At 35.7% G+C, this 20,826-nt stretch overlaps 1 protein-coding gene across 1 annotated transcript in view; it reads left to right on the top strand.

The window, feature by feature from the left end:
• The window catches only part of dmxl2 (Dmx-like 2), a 145,268-nt gene that overhangs the window by 30,192 nt on the left and 94,250 nt on the right, over positions 1-20,826 (top strand). Inside the window, 6 exon segments of the mRNA XM_073033155.1 lie at positions 2,570-2,695; positions 4,302-4,373; positions 10,897-10,975; positions 18,494-18,635; positions 20,272-20,338; positions 20,511-20,689. Coding sequence (XP_072889256.1) covers positions 2,570-2,695; positions 4,302-4,373; positions 10,897-10,975; positions 18,494-18,635; positions 20,272-20,338; positions 20,511-20,689 — 665 coding nt within the window.

Below are 20,826 nucleotides of genomic sequence, written 5' to 3'. Positions count from 1 at the left end.
GGACTGACAGGCCTGTTTCTGTCCTGTACTTTTCTATGACCGGCATGTTGTACAGCTGTGGTATGATGCTGCAACTCTTGTATTCAGAGTGCCAAAGTGACTGAAAATTTAAATGCATATCCTTGTTTAGTCTGACCATCTGTAATTCTTGTCTATTATCAACATTATAAGAACCTGCCTGATTTGCTGAGCATATCCAGTATCTTACTTTTTATCTCCAATATCTGCAGGTTTTAAACAATTTTTTGTAATTTTTGACTCTTAATTATCTTTAGTGTCCTTGTAACTATTTCAGTTATATCAGAGCAATTCGGATGAAAAATAAATGAAGTTTTTTCCCTTTTTGAAAAAGCAAACCTGGTAAAGTGTTTATTTTCCTGGATGATAGTTTTCTAACTATGAACCAACCATAAATGTTTTGCAAATCTGTGTGCTTCTGAACTCCATCTTGCAACAAGGTTGAAGAAGAATTTGAAAGTGTGACAAAGTTCTTTGTCACATCTTCACATTCTTTAAGAGAAATTTGCTAAGAAAATTTGTACAGGTTTAAAAATGATAAATTTCAAAGCCGGAAACTTTTCAAAGCAACTGAAGCTGCTGACGATTGTTTCAGAATAAATACCCCTTGGAATAAAGGGAAAAATTAAAAAAAGAACTCGCTAAATTTAATGAAGATGGGTAACTTCATTCAAATAAATGGGATCACACTATATAAAGTTGATGTGCCAGCTTTATATATATTTCCCTTTCTGCTAGCAACAACATGCTGCCTAAAACCAGCCTGATCTAAAATGGTAAGGCCCTGTGTAACATCAGGGCATTGTGTGACATTGATATGCCAGGACAAACTGTAGCTAGGAAACTGCTGAAAAAAGCAGATGGCCAAGCTATTGCCCTATTATTGTCAACTGTCAAGCATGCCAAGAATTTTAAGTGTCATGGCATTCAAAATATGCCAAAACAAAAATCATTTAAATGTAACTGAAGTTTACTTGCCTTAAAAAAACACCTCGTGTTCTGGTCGTAGTCCTTTCCAGCCATTCCTTGCTATTGAAATATATGATCCAAAGAGCTGTTATGGTAGAAAACTGCAGAAAATCTGTGCTATTGCCACTGATGGAATATAGAGCAGGAACTACCTGTTAAGCTTAACCAATAAGTTTGGGACTTACAGTTTGTACAGGGATTGCATACACAGTTAGGAACTCTGGAATGCTGGCATTTGTCTATGAAACTGCCAATGTTCCCAAGCAAGTTTCAGTTAATTACCTTTGCCATTTCCAGGGAGCAAGTTCCAAATGGATCCTAATAGTCTTCATCTGGCATTTTCAGACTTAAAATCTTTTGGGTTCCAGCTTCATCTTTTGTCACCCTCTGCACCATAGAAGATTATTGTATCTGGAAGTAAACACTTGAACCAGATGAATATTATTATTCAACCTTAAATGTTAAATCAGCTTGAGAATTTCTTTCCATGTTTTAAATATATGAATGTAGTTGCAGCATGTTGCAGACACACAGTTTAGTTCAGTGTAGTTCAATTTAGTGCTGTGTCGTTCATTGACTGCTGACCGCAGAGCCAGTCTTTCCCAATCAAAATCTCTCAAAATAGCAATTTAAAAAAAGGAGTAACCAGAAACACATCATAACATGAACTATAGAGTCCAAACCCCAAACCACGTCCATAAAACCTTGCCCAAGACCCAAGACTGGCACCATCCTCCAGCAGTACTGAGTGAGAGGAAGAGAGAGACTAGTCAAATGCAGGCACTTTCCTCTAGCAGCAGCAAGCGAGAGAGAGCGCTCAAATGCAGGCACCCTCTTCTGGCAGCAGTGAAAGGTAGTGAGACACCAGTCAAATGTAGGTAGACGGTGCTGAACACCTGCTCGCCTTCTACGCTCGTCCTCATTGATTTCAATCTTGCTTTAGTTGGTGAGAAATTGAGTCGAGCACTGCTCTTGCCCCATCCCCAGGCTTCTGGTCCTCCAGGCTACACACTGTTTGAAACTTCACCAAACTCCTTCAGAGACAGCAAAACGCTAGATCGCTTAATCGGCCTGAAACATCGCATTGAAATGTAAATCACAGGTTCCAGTAGCAGCAGAGTCATATTTGAAAGAAGAAAAAATAGTTATGTGAACTGTTTGAAGAACAAATAGAGAACAAAATTGAAATTGAGTAAAAGCAGGAGTCACAATCCGGAAAGACACTGACAGCAATGGTTATTGGAAACAATGGGATCCAGGAATTGTGAAAAATAGAATTAAACAACTGAGAAAAAAATATATAAATTCAGTTTTGAGGTTTGAGAGAAATTTAGCAACATCATTGGTGATTCAACAGTGTGATAGTTGAGAAAACATTGAATATATTAATAACATTTTTTTTCACTTTTTATAGCTGATGTGATTTGCTGTGATAGAATAGAAGAACATGAGACTTTATATTAGTTTTATTGCAATGTTGTATACTTTTTCATTTAGTTCCTCACTTGATTTTGTGAAACCGCATTTAGTTGGAAAATGGTTTGGGTTAATAAATCGTTTCTTATGATTTCTGCTTTGACAGGCTTATGCTTCAGGATGTGACATAGTCATTCTCGGAAGTGACTTTGAATGTGTTCAAATCATCCCTGGTGCTAAACATGGAAATATCCAAGTCGGCTGTGTGGAATGTTCCCTTCAGCAAGGCCGGGTAAAATATCTTAATTTGATTAATCCCAGTAACTAATTGGTGAGGTTTATTATCATAATTTTAAGTTTTAATATTTTGCTTTATCTTGTGTTTGTGTTCTATACTAGATTTTGCACACCTAGGCTTGTTTTTAACAGCAGTTATTTACTGTTGATTTTGTTTAAATTACTTTGCTTTCTGATTTGTGTATATCTGAGAGATATGAATTAGTAAGCACTGAAATCTTGGGGAGAGATGTATCTCGGGTTCAGGTAGCTTAACTTGTGTTATTTGTCCAATTCCTGGAGGATATTGGTGAAATTCACCTAAATAAAATTGCAGTTTTTTTTTTGTGAAATGATAATGGGTCAAATTGAGGGTGGTCTACCAGTTAGTCCTAACCTGACCAATTAGACTTGAATCTCTGGGTTACCCAGGCTGTAAGAATTCCAGCCAAGTTCGCTAATTGATGATGCACAGTCTCAGGGAACTCTATATCTGTGTACCAATTCTTCCATGGTGGCTTTACTTAGGTCAGAATCAGGCCTGGGTATATGTCATTGGCAGAAGTACATTGCAAATACATAATAACATTAAATTACAATAAGTATACTGTTTTTTTTGAAAAAGGAAATTAAATAAGCAGTGCAAAAATAGTGAGGTAGTCTATTCAGAAATCTAATGGCAAAGGGGAAGAAACTGTTTCTGAAATGTTGAGTGTGTGTCTTCAGGCTCCCATACCTCCATGGTGGTAGCAGTGTGAATCCATCTGAGTTCTGTTAACTTAGAGGCATGTTATATTACAGGTGATTTCCAGGAGGGGAATCCCATTAATCTCATTTCCTTCTCTGCAGCTTTTTTCTCCACAATGCTTATTAACTCTCCCTTGATTCTTTTTTACATTAAATTTACATGAAGGTATAATTTACAGGAGCCAACTAACTGACTTGCAAGTCTTAGGGATGTGGGAGGAAAATGGAATATTTGGAGGAAACTTATCTTTGCCCCCAGCCTGCTGGGGGTACTTTACTAGTTGTTGAGTTGATGTATGCACTTAAACTTACAGCAGTTATAAACTGCTCCTTGTGAGCTAAGTGGTGAGCACCAAAAGCTGTCATAAATCTTGGATGCCTTGCCATGCTCCTGTTGCTTGGTGCATGGAATAGTGCTTGATTATATTGAAAGCTGGTTCCAAGACTTGGACATGCTGAGCAGTTTCAATAGAAGCTTATTATCTTATTGAAATCCAGTGAAGCTACTGTATATCCAACCCCCATAGATGTGAGCATGCTGTTTTATACATTCTTTAGATAATTCTTTCACCAGCTGGTGTCTCCTGACCAGTTATATAACAGCCTTCAATGTGACAGAAGAATTTGCAGAGAGCATCCTGTGTTTGATTCTTTTTATATCTTAATGATATCCAGTAAAGTGAATCAGTTCTGTAATTTCAAATCAACATAAATGTTTAACTATATTGCAAATTAATCTATAGTGTTAATACATAAATTTGTCTCCATTGTATTGAAATTAAATCATATTTCCAGGACTTTCTGTGATGTTTCTCAACTATTCAAGTGAAGAAATGTCCATACATTGAGTAAATAATTTTAATTGTCATTCCTAGATTGCTGCTTCATATGGGAACACTGTTTGCATTTTTGAGCCAGTACCATTACGACATCACAAAAGAAAGCTTGTGAGTATTATCAATCATTTCACCTATTCTTTGAAAATAATGCAATATAGTTTTTAATTTTCCTTGAGGTAATATCAGATTTTCTTTCATCTCAAAACGTGCAGTTTCTCTCCACGCTACATTAGGGTTCTGTTTCTGACAACTGGTTGTAGCCCAATTTGTAAATGTGAGTGCCTGATATTATATTTAAATGAAACCTTTAGCCAGCTAAAGGCAGCGCATAGTTCAACCATTGAGATTCCTCTGCAATATCCAATGATATAGCTGAAAACAGAGTTCCCACACAGCAGAAGATTTTCCCCTAGGGGGAAAATCCATACTTCCATCATTTGATAAATGAGAAACATGTTAAGGCCAGTCCCACAACTCTTTGTCAAAACTCCCAGAAGAGAAAGGATATTTCTCAGAAACATTTGGGGGGGGGGGGGGGGGCAATGATAGGGAATGTCTTGTTGAATTCATAACGTAAAACAGTACAGTATAGCACAGAACGGACTAGGCTCTTTGGCCATCATGTCTGTATTAATAATTTAAACTAATCCCATCTGCTTGTATACAGTCTATCTTCCCCTGTCCATGTGCTTGTCTAAATGCCCCTTAAAGTTTGTTATTTGTATCTACTTTACAAACCTCCCTGGGAATGCATTCCCACTCACCTACTACTATTTTTAAAAGCACAATCTAGCTTTTCAAATCTCCCATAAGCTTTCCCTCTCTCCTCTTAAACCCGTGCCCTTAGTATTTGACATTCATGGGGGGATGGGTGGAAGTAGGGAAGAAACTTTGACTACCTACCTTATCTAGACAACTTATAACTTTTTAATATTTCTATCAGATTGCCTTTTACTCTGGTACTCTGGAGATGACAATGTTTACCCAATCTTTCCTTATTGCTAATACTCACTCATGCAGGCAACATCCTGGTGAACCCCTGCTTTCTATCCTCCTTTCCTATAATTACAACTGAACACAATGCTCCAAATCTAGCCTAACTAAAGTTTTAATACAGCTACAACGTAACTTCCAGACTTTCACAACCTGACCAATGCAAATATGCCCTCTGCTGCCTTTACCGTCCTATGTACTTTTGTTACCACTTTCAGTGAGCTATGGACTTGAATGCCAAGAACCCTCTATGCGTCAATGTTCCTAAGGGTCCTGCCATTTACTGTATGTTTTCTTACAAGTTGACCTTCCAAAGTGCAAAACCTCACACTTGTCTCAATATTATTTATTATTATTTGTAATTGATAGTTTGTCTTGTGCACATTGATTATTTGTCCATCTTTGTGTGTAGTTTTTCATTGCTTCTGTTGTGTTTCTTTTGACTCTACTGAATGCCCGCAAGAAAATGAATCTCAGGATAGTATATGGTGATATGTACATAATTTGATAATAAATTTGTTTCAAACTTTGTTGAGTTTTGTCTGTAATCTTATATCCTGTTGTATCTTCTGAAAATCTTCCTCACCATCTACAACTCTGCCAATTTTTATGTTGTCTACAAGTTTGCTAATTAGACCCACTATGTTTTCAAGCAAATCATATGTATCATAAAGAACAACTGTCGTCCCAGCACTGATCCTGCAGATACCACTGCTCAAGGCACCTCTGTCTTCCACGGACATTTCAATATTGATTCCATCTCCCAAGAATCCTTGGATCACATGCGCCTTAATGTTCAGGGTCAGCCTACCATGAAGGACCTTGATGAATGCTCTACTGAAGTTTGTTCATTCAGAATTAAAATCTACTGCTTTGGTCCCTTTTTTTTTGTAAATGAGCCTGAATAAGTTTGATGACATATTTCTCAGTGGAAAACTGTACTTCACCCTTACTTCAAAGCATGCAACCTCTATTCAACAGTGATCTTATGGATATCTAGAAAAAGGATGTTTGTACAGGAAAGTAGCAGATCAGCCACAATCTTATTCAATGATCAGATGGTCAACTGCTTCAATTTTGTTTCCTAACAAGTTTGTTATAGTATTAGAGAAAAGAATAAAGAAAACTTTTTAATACTTTTTCTAGTCTACCTATAATGACTGAACTTAAAATGCATTGTTCAGCACCTTTGTTACCTATATTGAAAATTCATTCTCTGTTGCAAATCTAATAGAAATTAACTCCCAAAATGCACTGAGAGACTAGCTTTCCATTTTGATCTCCAACTATTAAAAGATTTCCTGTGTTGTTCTGCCTGACACCACATCCTACCAATTTAGAATTTCTACCAATTTCTCATAAGTAAAGACAAGATAACCATTGTGATAATTTGATGTGACAGTTGTACTCTCCGTTCCGGGACTGTATAATCCTGTACAATAATATCACTGTCAATGTCAGTACAGGTGTGGAATTACAGCGGAGGTTTGGCAGTTTACTGACCAACACTTTATAGTCAATATTTATAGTGCAGTCTGTTGGAATGTTCTAAAATCATTCTGAGTTAAACTTTCAGGAAACCAAACCATTTAGAATGCAGTATGCATTTAATTTACCAAAAGGGTGAATTGATCAAAAACTCACTAATTTAATATGTTGTTTTGAAAAATCCTAACCTACCACTTTCTTAATACCTCTGTCCAACTTCAAGATGGTACAAAATTTAATTTAATATCTGATGTTTAATGTATTGTTGAACTAGATGTTTTCCTTCATCAGCCAAAGATAGGCACCACCAGGTATCTTGGTGTTCTGAGGCCTTTTGAAAGTAAATATTCTCTAATCTGACACTTATTTTTAGTGTGGAAGACAAAAAAAATAGTACTTTTAGTTTATGGCCACCAGGTGGTGATACAGCTTTACTGTACATTGTACCATTGCCACCTTCTGATATGTCTGTACTTCATACTGTAGAAACCTGTGGAGAAAGATGCCCAAGTTATTGGCTTGTCATGCCATACCTGTGCTCTTCAAAATATATCCAGATTTGTCCTGTGGAGAGTATACTACAGATCGATGTTTAAATGTTATACCTATGCATATCTTAGCAAAGGTCAGATGCAGTTTGTGCAATTCCAGTATGGTGAATGATTGAAACTGACCCAAGTATGTGACATCACATTGTAAACCGAGTCTAATGTAGAATCTATGCATGACATCGACGTCTAGTAACTGGCACCTGCACTATCATTGCCTGATGCCTTGGCTGCAGCTGCAAGCAGATCCCGGCACAGTGGTAACTGCTAAATTGTGCACAGCGCCAATATCTGAATTGGTGGCTATGAGTGTGAATTCTAGTGACAGTATATCATTCCTGTGTTCCTACTCTGCCACTACTATCACCATTATCCTAGCCTGATCTGAACGTGTTAGTACTACAGCCAAGAAATTGCACTAGGAAGATAAAGAAATTGGAACGTGCTATTTCACCTGCACCAATTTTTTTTCAATGTACCAATGCATAGAAAGCATCCTGTCCAGGTGTATTATGGCTTGGTATGGCAGTTGCTCTCAACCAAAACAGCAAGAAACTAGAGAGCTCTGGACACAGCCCACTACAACAGGAAAACGAGCTTTGGGCTCTTAACTATACTCTGCTTTCTTAATGCAGAGTATAGTTAATATTCTTAATAATTAAAGACTGCACCTATCCAGCCCCCCATTTGCCTAAAAGCACGTATCACTAAGGCCAAGAACAGTTTCTGTCTCATTGTTTCAAGACTATTGAGCAGTTCCCTGGAACAATACGATGGACTTCTTATCTCATAACCTGCCTTGTTATGTCCTTGTCTCTTATTGCCTGCCTGTTCTACATTTTCTTGTTACTGTAACACTTCTTTACATTCTGTTACTGTTTTCTCTTGTATTACCTCAATTCAGTATTACAGTGAAATGATATGTATTGATGGCATGCAAAACTAAATTTTTCACTGTAACTGTGATAATAAACCATTTTTCCAAAAGAATTATGGAAAATACATCACCGATCCTAAACACCTTCTCTGCGATCATTAAGATTAAGCTGGTATTGGCCCACAGATCTGTCAATTAACACAATCTTTTCATTATGTGTTTGAAGGGTTTATTATTCTCTAGAGAAGTCCTTCTCCTCGGCACTTCTGGTGCCATGTCCAAGAATCTGGGCACCTACTTTATCCCTTAAGCAATCTTCCCTTTGAAAGTCTGCTTCAGTTACTCAAAGTTTCCTATCTCCTGCTTGGGCCATAGAGTGCCTCCATTTCAAAATTACAGAATGGGCTCAAATGTAGCAAATGACATCCAGCATAGTGTACTGGAGCAGTCAGTTATTCCTAGCAAGCAAGAGAAATGATAAATATCAGATATCACAAAATTGGTACAGCTACAGGTTAATCTTTCATTAGCTTCTACTGCTTACACTACTTTAGAAAGAATTGATCTAATTTTGGGGGAGAAAAACAGCTATGGCTTTTCATCTGGAATATTTGTCAACTTTTTGTAGGATTTTGGCGATGTGATCTATAAAGTTGTTTACCGATCTCCCATTAGTACCATTTTATTTGTACTGTAGTGTGTGATTCCTTAGAATGGTATTGGCACTTCTGCCAAGAACTAAATCAAGATTCAAATTTATTTATCACATGTACATTGAAACATACAGTGAAATGTGTCATTGGTGTTAACAACCAATGTATCTTGGGTGCTGCTAGCAAGCCCAGTAGGATTTGATTTTGTTTGTTAGAGTTGGATGTGTATTCTGATCATGTGGAATCATGCATCACTGACCCAGCTTAATGCTTTAAACAGATCAGAATGACTTGCATAGCATTACCACTTGTGTCCTCTGTTCTTGATCAATATTTCACATTTTATTTTTGAACCAATCTGTGTTTTAGATTGTTGTATTAACAGCGATTTAATTAACGATCACTGAAAAATTTGTATTCAGGTTGAACTGGGTTGTCAATGACTGCAGGTGGATGTTGTTTTAATCGTCGACCTGAGCTAACCTCTACTACTGCTAAGGTTGCCAGCCTTCTTAATAAATGCCTGAAATTGGTTTGTGAAACTAGATGGCAATGTAGGAAAATGCCACCAGGTTTGTAAGTCCCGTATGTGTGTGTAGTGTAGGCATCCGTTAGTCTTGATAGACCATGGATTTGCACCTTGGAAAGTTTCCAGGGCGCAAGCCTGGGCAAGGTTTTTTTATGGAAGACCGGCAGTTGCCCAAGCTGCAAGTCTGCCCTCTCCACACCACTAATGTTGTCCAAGGGAAGGGCATTAGGACCCGTACAGCTTGGCACCGGTGTCGTCACAGAGCAATGTGTGGTTAAGTGCCTTGCTCAAGATCACACACACAAGCCTCAGCCAAGGCTCGAACTAGCGACCTTCAGATAACTAGACGAATGCCTTAACCACTTGGCCATGCGCCAACATACCCCATATGTGTATTCTGTATGTGAATACAGATATCCCCAACCCGCTACCGCTCTTTGATAGCTTTTCCCTGACTTAACTCTGAAGATAGATAAACTCCTGGAATCTAGCAGCAGAGAATAAAGTTGCCACAATTCCCTAAGAACTAGAAATTCATTCATTTAAAAGAAGAACAGTTGTGAGGGTCATTGGTAAGTATTAAGTAGTTTATATTGTTTGGTAAGGCAGCAGTAGAATGTCTTTTATCTCATGACTCTAGGGATCTAGGTTCAATCCTGACCTCTGGTGCTATCTCTGGAGTTTGCATGTTGTTCTTATGACTGCATCGGTTTCCTTTGAATGTTCTAATTGCTCTCCATGTTCTGAAGACATGCAGTTTCACAGGTTAATTGATGACTAAATTGCACCTAGTGTGTAGGTGAGTTGTATAAGTTGGGAGAGTTTGTCATGATAGTGAGAGTGTAAATGAATACTTGATGCTCAACATAGACTTGGTGGACCAGGGAGTCTGTTAAGTGCTGTATGACTCTGACTTATTAAAACTTACTATTTTTAATATTTTTAGATGGTGTTTTAAAATTCTGAATGTTTAATGATCAAATATGTTTTTATTTCTGCATGCCAAAAAATCATTTTTTTATTATCATGGTCCTGGCTTACTTAACTGGCTACCATCGGTTATTTGTCAAATATTTTATGCCTACTGCCCCACTGTAACAGTATTTATTATATGCATGGTCTGGATACCATATCAAGTCCCGCTGATGTTAGATTCACACTAGTACTACTACTATGTCAACTCAGGCCTAGGGGACTGGCGTCGGGCATGATGACAGACTCTCCACTCCTCCCTCTCCCTCATCTATGTGTTCAGTTCATCTACATTAGCCATGTCGCTATCTTCTAGGAGCGTGTTGACCGTAGTCTTGGGAAGGCGCCCAGTGTTCATCCTCCCATGCTTGGACTTCCATGTGATGATTAGGCTGGCAGGTAGCTCGGGGGAGGGGGGGCGTAGACAGTGCCCCACTAATTGTGTCATAGCCTGTGAACATTCTATTCCTATAATTTGTCCATGTTTGTATTAATAAAGCACATATTGTAAAATGTCATTCAGTGTGCTAAAATATTCTATTCTGTTTTAAAACATTATCCAACACTACAGGTCCTAAACTATCAATGGCAGAAAATGGGGCAGTTTTTCCTTCAGTCCATGGCATACAACTTGGCTTGGGATCCGCAAGGTAATGTTATCTGTATGGTGTAAATAAATGTTCATAATGATGTACTGTAATTTTTATTATTGATTTGAAAACAGACTTGTCTATTTTTAACTCAACATGAAAATCTTTTAAGCAGACAGACATACTTTATTGATCCCAAGGGAAATTGGGTTTCGTTACAGTTGCACCAACCAAGAATAGTGTAGAAATATAGCAATATAAAACCATAAATAATTAAATAATAATAATAAGTAAATTATTCCAAGTGGAATTAAGTCCAGGACCAGCCTATTGGCTCAGGGTGTCTGACACTCCGAGGGAGGAGTTGTAAAGTTTGATGGCCACAGGCAGGAATGACTTCCTATGATGCTCTCTGTTGCATCTCAGTGGAATGAGTCTCTGGCTGAACGTACTCCTGTGCCTAACCAGTACATTATGGAGTAGATGGGAGACATTGTCCAAGATGGCATGCAACTTGGATAGCATCCTCTTTCCAGATACCACCATCAGAGATTTAAATATTTTCAAGTTGAGTTCAATGATTTATTGAAATACCATTAAATTGTTATGACTTACAATCCTTTAGTTTTAGAAATAACTGTTTTTCATATAATGATGGAAAACTAGAAATATGATCTTTTTGTGCTTTGTGTGCATAAACAGAGTACATTATAAACAAATGTAACTGCACACATGATGAAGCCAGAATATGTTTTTTTTTGTAATGGAGAGTATATTTGGTTTGTAGATCTTAGTCTCAAATTGAAGGTACAGTAAAACTCAGATAAATAATCCCTCAGTACTAGTATAGATGTTCTGTACTATTAGAAGTTTATTCTTTAATACAAAAATACATTTTAACTGTACAATAGTTCTTTCTTTTCAAATCTTTTTATTTATTTTAAGAAAAACATAAGTAAAATATAAGTACAAAACATTTGAGAGTACACAATTAATAGATTAATTAACAATCAGATATGTATTAATCAATATATAAAGTCTCCCAAACTCATAGTATTAATGTAAAGGAATTAAGAAAAAGCGAAAAAGGAGAAAAAACCCTCCCCCCCCAAAAAAAAACTAAAAAAATTAAAAAAAAAACTAATAAAAAAAAACTAACCAACATGGGCAATTGCATAATGTTAAATACATACAGTAGTGCCGATGACTCCGAACCTCCATCCACACAATTCAGGATAGTAACAATAAGGTTCAGGATCAGACCATTTAATTCATATGAAAATGTTGAATAAATGGTCTCCAAGTTTCCTCAAATTTAACTGAAGAATCAAAAACCACACTTCTAATTTTTTCTAAACTCAAACAGGAAATAGTTTGAGAAAACCACTGAAATACAGTTGGAGAGTTAATTTCTTTCCAATTCGGTAAAATAGATCTTCTAGCCATTAATGTAACAAATGCAATCATTCGTTGGGATGAAGCGGATAAACGCTTATTATCTATCATTGGTAGACCAAAAATTGCGGTAAAAGGATGTGGTTGGAAATTAATATTTAAAACTCTTGAAATAATATTAAAAATATCTCTCCAATAGTTTTGTAAACAAGGACAAGACCAAAACATATGCGTCAATGAAGCAACATCAGAATGACATCTATCACAGGTTGAATTAACATAAGAATAAAATCGAGCAAGTTTATCTTTAGACATGTGAGCTCTATGTACAACCTTAAATTGTATTAGAGCATGTTTAGCACAGATAGAGGATGAGTTTACCAATGATAAAATTTTTTCCCATTGCTCAGTAGATATAGGGCAATGCAATTCTTCCTGCCATTCCTTCTTAATTTTTTCTGATATATCTGGCTGTACATTCATAATCATATTATAAATGATAGCTACTAAACCCTTTTGACAAGGATTGAGAGCTAAAATTCTTTCTGTAATGTCCAATGGACATTCTTTCGAAAAAGACTTTAATTCATTATATAGAAAATTTCTAACTTGCAAATATCTAAAAAAATGGGTTTTAGATAAATTATATTTATTAGATAACTGTTCAAAGGACATAATATTATCATCCAAAAACAGATCACGAAAACATGTTATACCTTTTGTTTTCCATAAAAGAAAAACTTGATCTATAGATGATGGTCGGAAGAAGTAGTTAGATATTATAGGACTTAACAGCATAAACTTATTCAAACCAAAAAATTTACGAAATTGAAACCAGATTCATAATGTATACTTGACTATGGGATTAGTTATCTGTTTATTCATTTTGAGTAACGAAAAAGGAAGTGAAGATCCTAAGATTGAGATCAATGAGAAATCTTGCACAGATTTACATTCCAAATTTACCCATTGTGGGCCAGCAACTGTAGTCGATTCTTGTGTCCAAAATATCAAATACCGTATATTAACTGCCCAATAGTAAAATCTTAAATTTGGTAGAGCCAAGCCGCCCTCCTTCTTAGGCTTCTGTAAATATTTTTTACCTAGTCTAGGATTTTTGTTCTGCCACAAATACGAAGATATTTTAGAGTCAACCATATCAAAAAAAGATTTAGGAATAAAAATTGGTAATGCTTGAAATAGATATAGAAATTTAGGTAGTATCATCATCTTAATGGCATTAACTCTGCCTACCAAAGACAAAGATAGTGGGGACCACCTATTAGCAAGTTGCTTAATTTGATCTATTAAAGGTAAAAAATTAGTTTTAAATAAATCTTTATGTTTTTTAGTAATTTTAATTTTTAAGTAAAATAATCTGTAACAATTCTATATGGTACATGATTATAAATTGAAACATGCATATTTAATGGAAAAAGTTCACTCTTATTAAAATTCAATTTATATCCAGAAAAATTACTAAATTGAGCAAGCAAAGAAGAAATAGCAGGAATAGATCTTTCAGGGTCAGATATATATAATAACAAGTCATCCGCATATAATGATACCTTATACATCGTCTCCCCACGGGTAATACCTAAAATATTGGGTGATTCACGAATGGCTATAGCCAAGGGTTCTAAAGCAATGTCAAATAATAAAGGGCTTAAAGGACAACCTTTCCTTGTACCCCGAAATAATTGGAAAAAAAGGGGATCTTTGATTATTGGTAAAGACCGAAGCTAAAGGTTTATGATATATTAATTTAATCCATGATATAAATTTTGAATTAAAATTAAAATGTTGCAATGTATTAAATAAATATGACCATTCGACTCTATCAAATGCTTTCTCGGCATCTAAAGAAATGACACATTCTGGGATTTTAGATGAAGAGGTATACACAATATTAATTAATTTTCTAATGTTAAAAGATGAATAGCGATTTTTAATAAATCCAGTCTGATCCTCAGAAATAATCCGAGGCAATATATTTTCTAATCTAATAGCCAAAATTTTACTAAAAATCTTAAAATCCGTATTCAGCAAAGATATAGGCCGATAGGATGCACATTCAGTAGGGTCTTTATCTTTTTTAAGAATTAGAGAAATAGAAGCTTCATAAAAAGATTGTGGTAGTTTGCCTATACTTAATGCATCTTTAAAAATTTTACAAAGCCAAGGAGAAAGTATGGAAGAAAAGGATTTAAAAAATTCTGCAGAAAAACCATCTGGACCCGAAGCTTTACCCGAGTTCATTGAAAAAATAGCCTTTTCTATTTCAGACTCCGTAATAGGTGTATCCAAAAATACACTATCCTCAACAGTTACTTTTGGAATATTCAATTTCCTTAAAAATTCATTCATTATAGAAGAGTCCTTAGTACATTCTGATTGATATAAGGAATTATAAAAATCTTGAAAGGCTTTATTTATCTCTTTATGATCAATCGTCAAAGTACCATCTTGTTTGCGAATCCTAGTAATCTGTCGCTTATCCGAAGCAATTTTCAATTGGTTAGCTAGTAATTTACCAGACTTATCTCCATATGTATAGAATTGAGCTTTCGATTTAATTAACTGACTTTCAATCGAGGAGGATAATAATAAACTATGCTCCATTTGAAGTTCCACTCTTTCTTTATAAAGTTCTTTACTAGGGGTCAATGAGTAGATCTTGTCAATTGCCTTAATTTTATCAACTAATGTTAATATTTTAGAATTAGTTCGTTTCCTAACTCCAGCAGAATATGAAATAATCTGTCCACAAATATATGCCTTAAAAGTATCCCACAAAATTCCACTAGAGATCTCTGCTGTAGAATTTATTGAGAAAAACAAATCAATTTGCTGTTTAATAAAGTTGACAAAGTCAGAGTCCTGCAGTAAAACAGGATTAAACCTCCAACCTTTAGTACTAATATATGAATCCGTCATCTTAATAGATAACTTCAAAGGTGCATGATCAGATATAGTAATAGAGTCATATTTACAATCCATAACATCTGTAAGTAAATGCTGATCAATGAAAAAGTAATCAATTCTTGAGTAATTATGATACACATGGGAAAAGTATGAGAACTTTTTGTCATTAGGGTGTAAAAAAAAACGCCAAATTTCACAAATAGCTGAATCAATCATAAAAGAATTAATAAGAGAAGCCGATTTATTCGGAAAAGTTTGAGTGGGCTTGGATCTATCCATCAAAGGGTTTAGACAACAATTAAAATCCCCACCCATTATCAATCTATATTGATTCAGATTGGGAAAGGATGTAAATAAGCATTTAAAAAAATTCAGGACAATCAGTATTTGGAGCATAAACATTAACTAAAACAACTTTTTGATTAAAAAGTAAACCAGTAATAAGCAAAAATCTACCTTGCGGATCTGAAATTGTTTCATGATGTATAAAAGCAGTTGATGAGTCTATAAAAATAGAAACACCTCTCACTTTGGCTTGCGAATTTGAGTGATACTGTTGGCCCTTCCAAAACCTAAACAACTGCTGACTATCCACCTTCCTTACATGAGTCTCTTGTACAAAAATAACATTAGCATTCATTCTATGGAATACTTTGAATATTTTTTTCCGTTTGATCGGATGATTTAAACCATTAGTATTCCAAGAAACAAAGTTAATAGTCTTATCCATATTGACAATATATATTACAGTTAACACATAAGTTTGAAAGAAAAGTGAACTCATGAACCCGGAAGAAGGAAGTAAGTTCAAGGGGAAACCGGAAGTCACAGCACTGCAGCCATTTTTGTAGTTTCATATAAGCCCATGAAATAAAACTAAGCGAAAAAAAGAGGAAAAAAAGAAAAATCCCCCTCCCACCACCCTCAAAACCCCAGGAAAAAAGCCAAAAAGAGGCAAGCGAGCGATCTAATACTAAAATTACCATCTTGTCTCAAGACGGCAACTCGAACGTAACAAAGTTTAAAAAAAAATACAAACAACCCACATTATAAAAAAGGGTTGATATAACAAAAGTTAAAATATAAAATTAGTGTTATAAATGTATATAAACAAAAGGGTTAAAAAAAGAATTAAAACAATAAATGAAAGTTTAAAACTTTCAAACACATCAAAACAGTTATGACGCTCCAAACACTGAAGTCTGTCGGGAAGAAGAAACGCCATTTTATTTTTTTCCCAATCTTAATATTCAAATGTTAAAAGTATAAAAGAGAGCGTATATCGATTTTAAAAAAAGAAAAGCAAAAAGGAAGAAAAAACCCTAATAAGTTATTTTCAATGCTAATAGATTAATAATATGAAAAAATATAAAGTCAAAATAAACCCAGCAAAAAAAAAGCTTTAACCGTATGTAAGAAATACATGTAAACCGTATCAAAAAAAAAACCAAATGTCAATCTATAACAGATCCGAATCTATAGGCTAGATTACATTGGTCAGCCCGATAGAATGTCATTGTTCCAGGAAACCTTGAGCATCCGCTGGCGATTTAAACAGCCGAAAAGATCCATCCTGAAGAGTGACTCTCAAATGTGCTGGAAATAACAGCGCTTGCTTGTAGCCTTTCTGGTGAAAATTCGACATAACCGATCTAAAAGCCAGCCTAGCCCGTAAAATCTCAGGGCTATAATCTTCCAAAATGCGAAATTTGAAACCTTGATGGGTTATCATACCTTTTTTACGAGCTGCCCGAATCAAACGTTCTTTGATATGGGGATAATGAATCCGGAGAATTACGTGTCGTGGTTTCAAACTTGAATCCGCCTGAAATCGGGAAGCCCGATGTGCCCGATCGATTACTGGGGGAATATCCAGTACCTCTGAGCCCAGGACATCCATTAGAAATTTAGAGAAGAAAACGGTAAGATCACCGCTTTCAAATTTTTCCGGAATCCCAATTAGCTGAAGATTTTGTCTTCGAGAGCGATTTTCCAAATCAGTAATTTTAACTTTATAGCGATCCATCTGTTGGGACGTCGAAGTTTGCTCTTCTTGTATTTTTTCGGTTATACGATCTTTCTTAAGAGCGGCTTCTTCAAGAGCCAAAATACTTGCTTGTTGTTTTTGTGATTCCAGTGAAAGGGTCTGGAACTTTTCTTCAAGTGATTTCAAACGTTCGTCATAATGTAAAAATTTTACGAATATTTTTCTCTCCAGTTCTTCAAATTTGACTTCTATAAGCTTCACAACTGTTTCTAAAGTTATCGGTTCTTTCGTCTGTTTCGGTTCTTTTGCTTTAGACATTTCAGCAAGTTGAGAATAATTCAAATAGTTTAAAAAGAAAAATTCTGTATGTTTAGACCCCTTTAGAATAAGTTTAAGGGGTGTTTGTAGGTTAAAAAGACGTAAAAGGTTTGGAGCAAAGCCTAGAAGCGGTTTACTCCATGAGCGCCATCTTGAGACCTGACTGTACAATAGTTAATCATTTTTTAAATGAATTCTGTGAATTTCAAGTGCATGGGAAGCTGAGCCTTGTTGAATGTAAAGGGAGTGAGAAATAGAACTTGGTGAAATTTGACTTGTTTGACTTGTCAAAACAAGCTGAAGCGTACATGTTCTTTGGATCTTGCAAATCTACCCACGTTCCCAATTCCAGGTCCATCCATACCACCATTTCACACATTGGAACCGTGGTTCCAGGTGCACTGCCCAATTGCAATCAATCTTTGCTCACATTATGTACTAATGAGTGAACCAGATATCGAGCTATTGGAATTTGCAAAACAGTTGGATACTGGATTACTGGTATTATGCTGTTTTTAGAATTGCCTATCTGTAAACTTTTTTTCTAAACAGAGTGCACATCTACATCCAGAAGTCTTGTATATAAATGGCATAGCTTTTATCTTGAATATAAATGATTGTCCAGTTAATCTTAAAAAAAAATGCGAGCATTGCACTTGAACAATTTATCATCACAGCACCAGTTAGAAACATCTTCTTGTCATGCTTTTACTTTCTTTTGAAGTCAAGTTTAAAGAATTCTAAGGTACCAGGTGAATCAAATGCTTTGTTTTACTAGGCAGGGTGTGCAGTATTCCAGGTATCAAATTGAGTTTGCCCACAGGGTTGTCATGAATCTAAGACTCCATTCTAAACTTTAACTCCAAAATAAATTCTGCTTATTTCTACTCAACAATATTGTGACCAATCCATTTATCATTTTAAATAATGGTAAATTTTATTCCTTTGTGTAGGTAATCAATTATTGACAGCTACAGATCATTTACAGTTATGGACCTATCCCTCCGATGACATTCTTGAGGAAGAAAGTAATCTTGCTGAGGAATGCAAGTTGCAACCAGATTTAAATGACTGGAAATGCAACTGGCAGAGCAAGTAAGTGTGGAATTAACCTGCAAACTTTTTTGTTGGATTCTTCATTTGCTACCTTCCAGCACAGTTATGAATGGCACCAAATTTGGCAGTCACCTTTTTAGTTTTCTAACTCCATGTTTTCTTTTGATTGTGGTATGAAGACTCTCAGTGCTTGACTAAAGATTTCTATTTAATGAAGTTTATATTATAAACTTGGAGATCACCAGATCAAGGTTATTACTAGTTTCAAAAACCAGTCGCTGTTGCCATCCAGAATTTTGGCACTCCTTTAATTGAAGCTTTTGTATGTAATGTAAATAAAAGAGAGTGGAAACTGGAAATTGAATCCTGGTTTTTGTTGCGTTAACAGTCTGCTTTCACAAGCTTTGTGTCCATTTTGAAGAGGTCAGTCTTGGTAGTGGCTTAAAGGGAAGTGAAAGAAATCATGAAAGTGAAACTAAAACAGAAAATGTTGGGAAAACACATGTAATGCTGGAGGAACATATCAATTCAGGCAGTATCTATGAAGGAAAATATACAGTTGACATTTCAAGCAAGCCCCTTCATCAGGATAGACTTGAGTCTAAATGCTGCAAACACTCAGCTGGTCTAGCAGCACCTAGTGTTAATATGCCTGGTCGAAGACCCTTCAGAACTATTAACATCTACAGTTTAAAAAAAAAAAAACTTTTTAAACTAACTAGCCCTGTGGGTGGATAGAATGTATGGTTCTCAAAAAATAACTACTTTCATGGCTTTAGATGGTTCTAAAAAATATCATGGAATAGAATGGTATATATTTATCTAGAATAAAATGTCGTCAGATTATTGTATTCAACATGTTACTTGATTTTTTTCCCACCCCAGTATTTCCTTAAAGGATACAGGATTTTATATAATACCTTTTCAGAATCTCTAGAAATCTTGAAGTTTTACAGTCAATAAAATGCTTTTGAAATGTAATCACTTCGGTAATGTAGAAACTGTAATAGGAAATTTGGACATGGTAAGGACCCATAAGTCATGACATGATTATTAATCATCTGCTTTAGCTGTGTGTTCGTTTTTTTTTCTACTGGTAAATATTGGGTAAGGCACTGGGTTAACAATTGAGGTTTTCAAAATAATGTCATGTGATCTTTTGTACACCACCTTCTTGTCATCAATAATTTGAACCCAATTAAAAGGATGCACAATAGTTGTAGTTTAGTTTATGCTAATCAAATAAAGATTTTTGTAATAATTAGTAAATACTTTCAGTTGGCAAGATTACCACAATCAACTGCTATTTTTCAGACTTTAACATTGAAGGTTGCTCGTCCTGAGCTGACCCCTCCTCTTTCCCCCCCCCCCCCCCACCCCACCAACATGGAGGATTGGTGGACCACTCCTGGTCTGACCTCTACCCTTTGACCTGTTTGGCATGGGTGACCCTACCAAAGCCAAAACATAAAGCCCTGACTCCAGCTAAAGAAGCTGTCCAAATCATTGAGGCGCATAAACCTCCAAACTGCGACAAGGTCGTGGCCCTCTTGAAGGATTGCTGACTGTTGGGCCAGGCATAAAATAGCAAACTATATTTTTTAAAATGTTGAAGTCAATTAAACTGGCTATCTGTTTGAAAGCCCAAAATTAAAGTATTTACTCTGCTACCTAGGACTGCTATTCCAATATATCTGATGAAGTGGTCGCCTGATGGAGAATACTTTGCAACAGCAGGAAAGGTAAAGTTTTACACTTGTTTACTTGTTAATTCCCATTGGTTTTGTGTTCTAGTACATAAATACTGAAGCAAAATTAATTAAATGGCAAAAGTAAGCTCTACTTTGTGGAAGGAATGTTTTTGTTTTTGCAATTTTTATAACATGTATGAATACATCTTGTTTTTCCATGCAGGATGACTCCCTTCTCAAAATATGGTATCTGACCCATGGCTGGAAATCTGCATTTCTAGGCGGAGAAATTCTTGGGGGAAAAAGTGCTTCTACAGCTATGGACTTTTCCTTTGTATATCTGGCACATCCTCGTGCAGTAACAGGATTTTCATGGCGGAAGACTAGTAAATATATGCCAAGGTTAGATTCATTAGTGTAAATGGTTTTATACTATCGTTTTAACAAGTTGACCATTCCAAAATTTAAAGTACTATTAGCCATTTAATGGAATGGCTGCTAATAGGTGTTATTTTTAAAGAAAATAGGAATGTAATGGA

Source organism: Hemitrygon akajei, chromosome 30 (genome assembly GCF_048418815.1).
Source record: "Hemitrygon akajei chromosome 30, sHemAka1.3, whole genome shotgun sequence".
Lineage (NCBI taxonomy): Eukaryota > Metazoa > Chordata > Chondrichthyes > Myliobatiformes > Dasyatidae > Hemitrygon > Hemitrygon akajei.
This window is presented reverse-complemented; position numbering and strand designations above follow the sequence as displayed.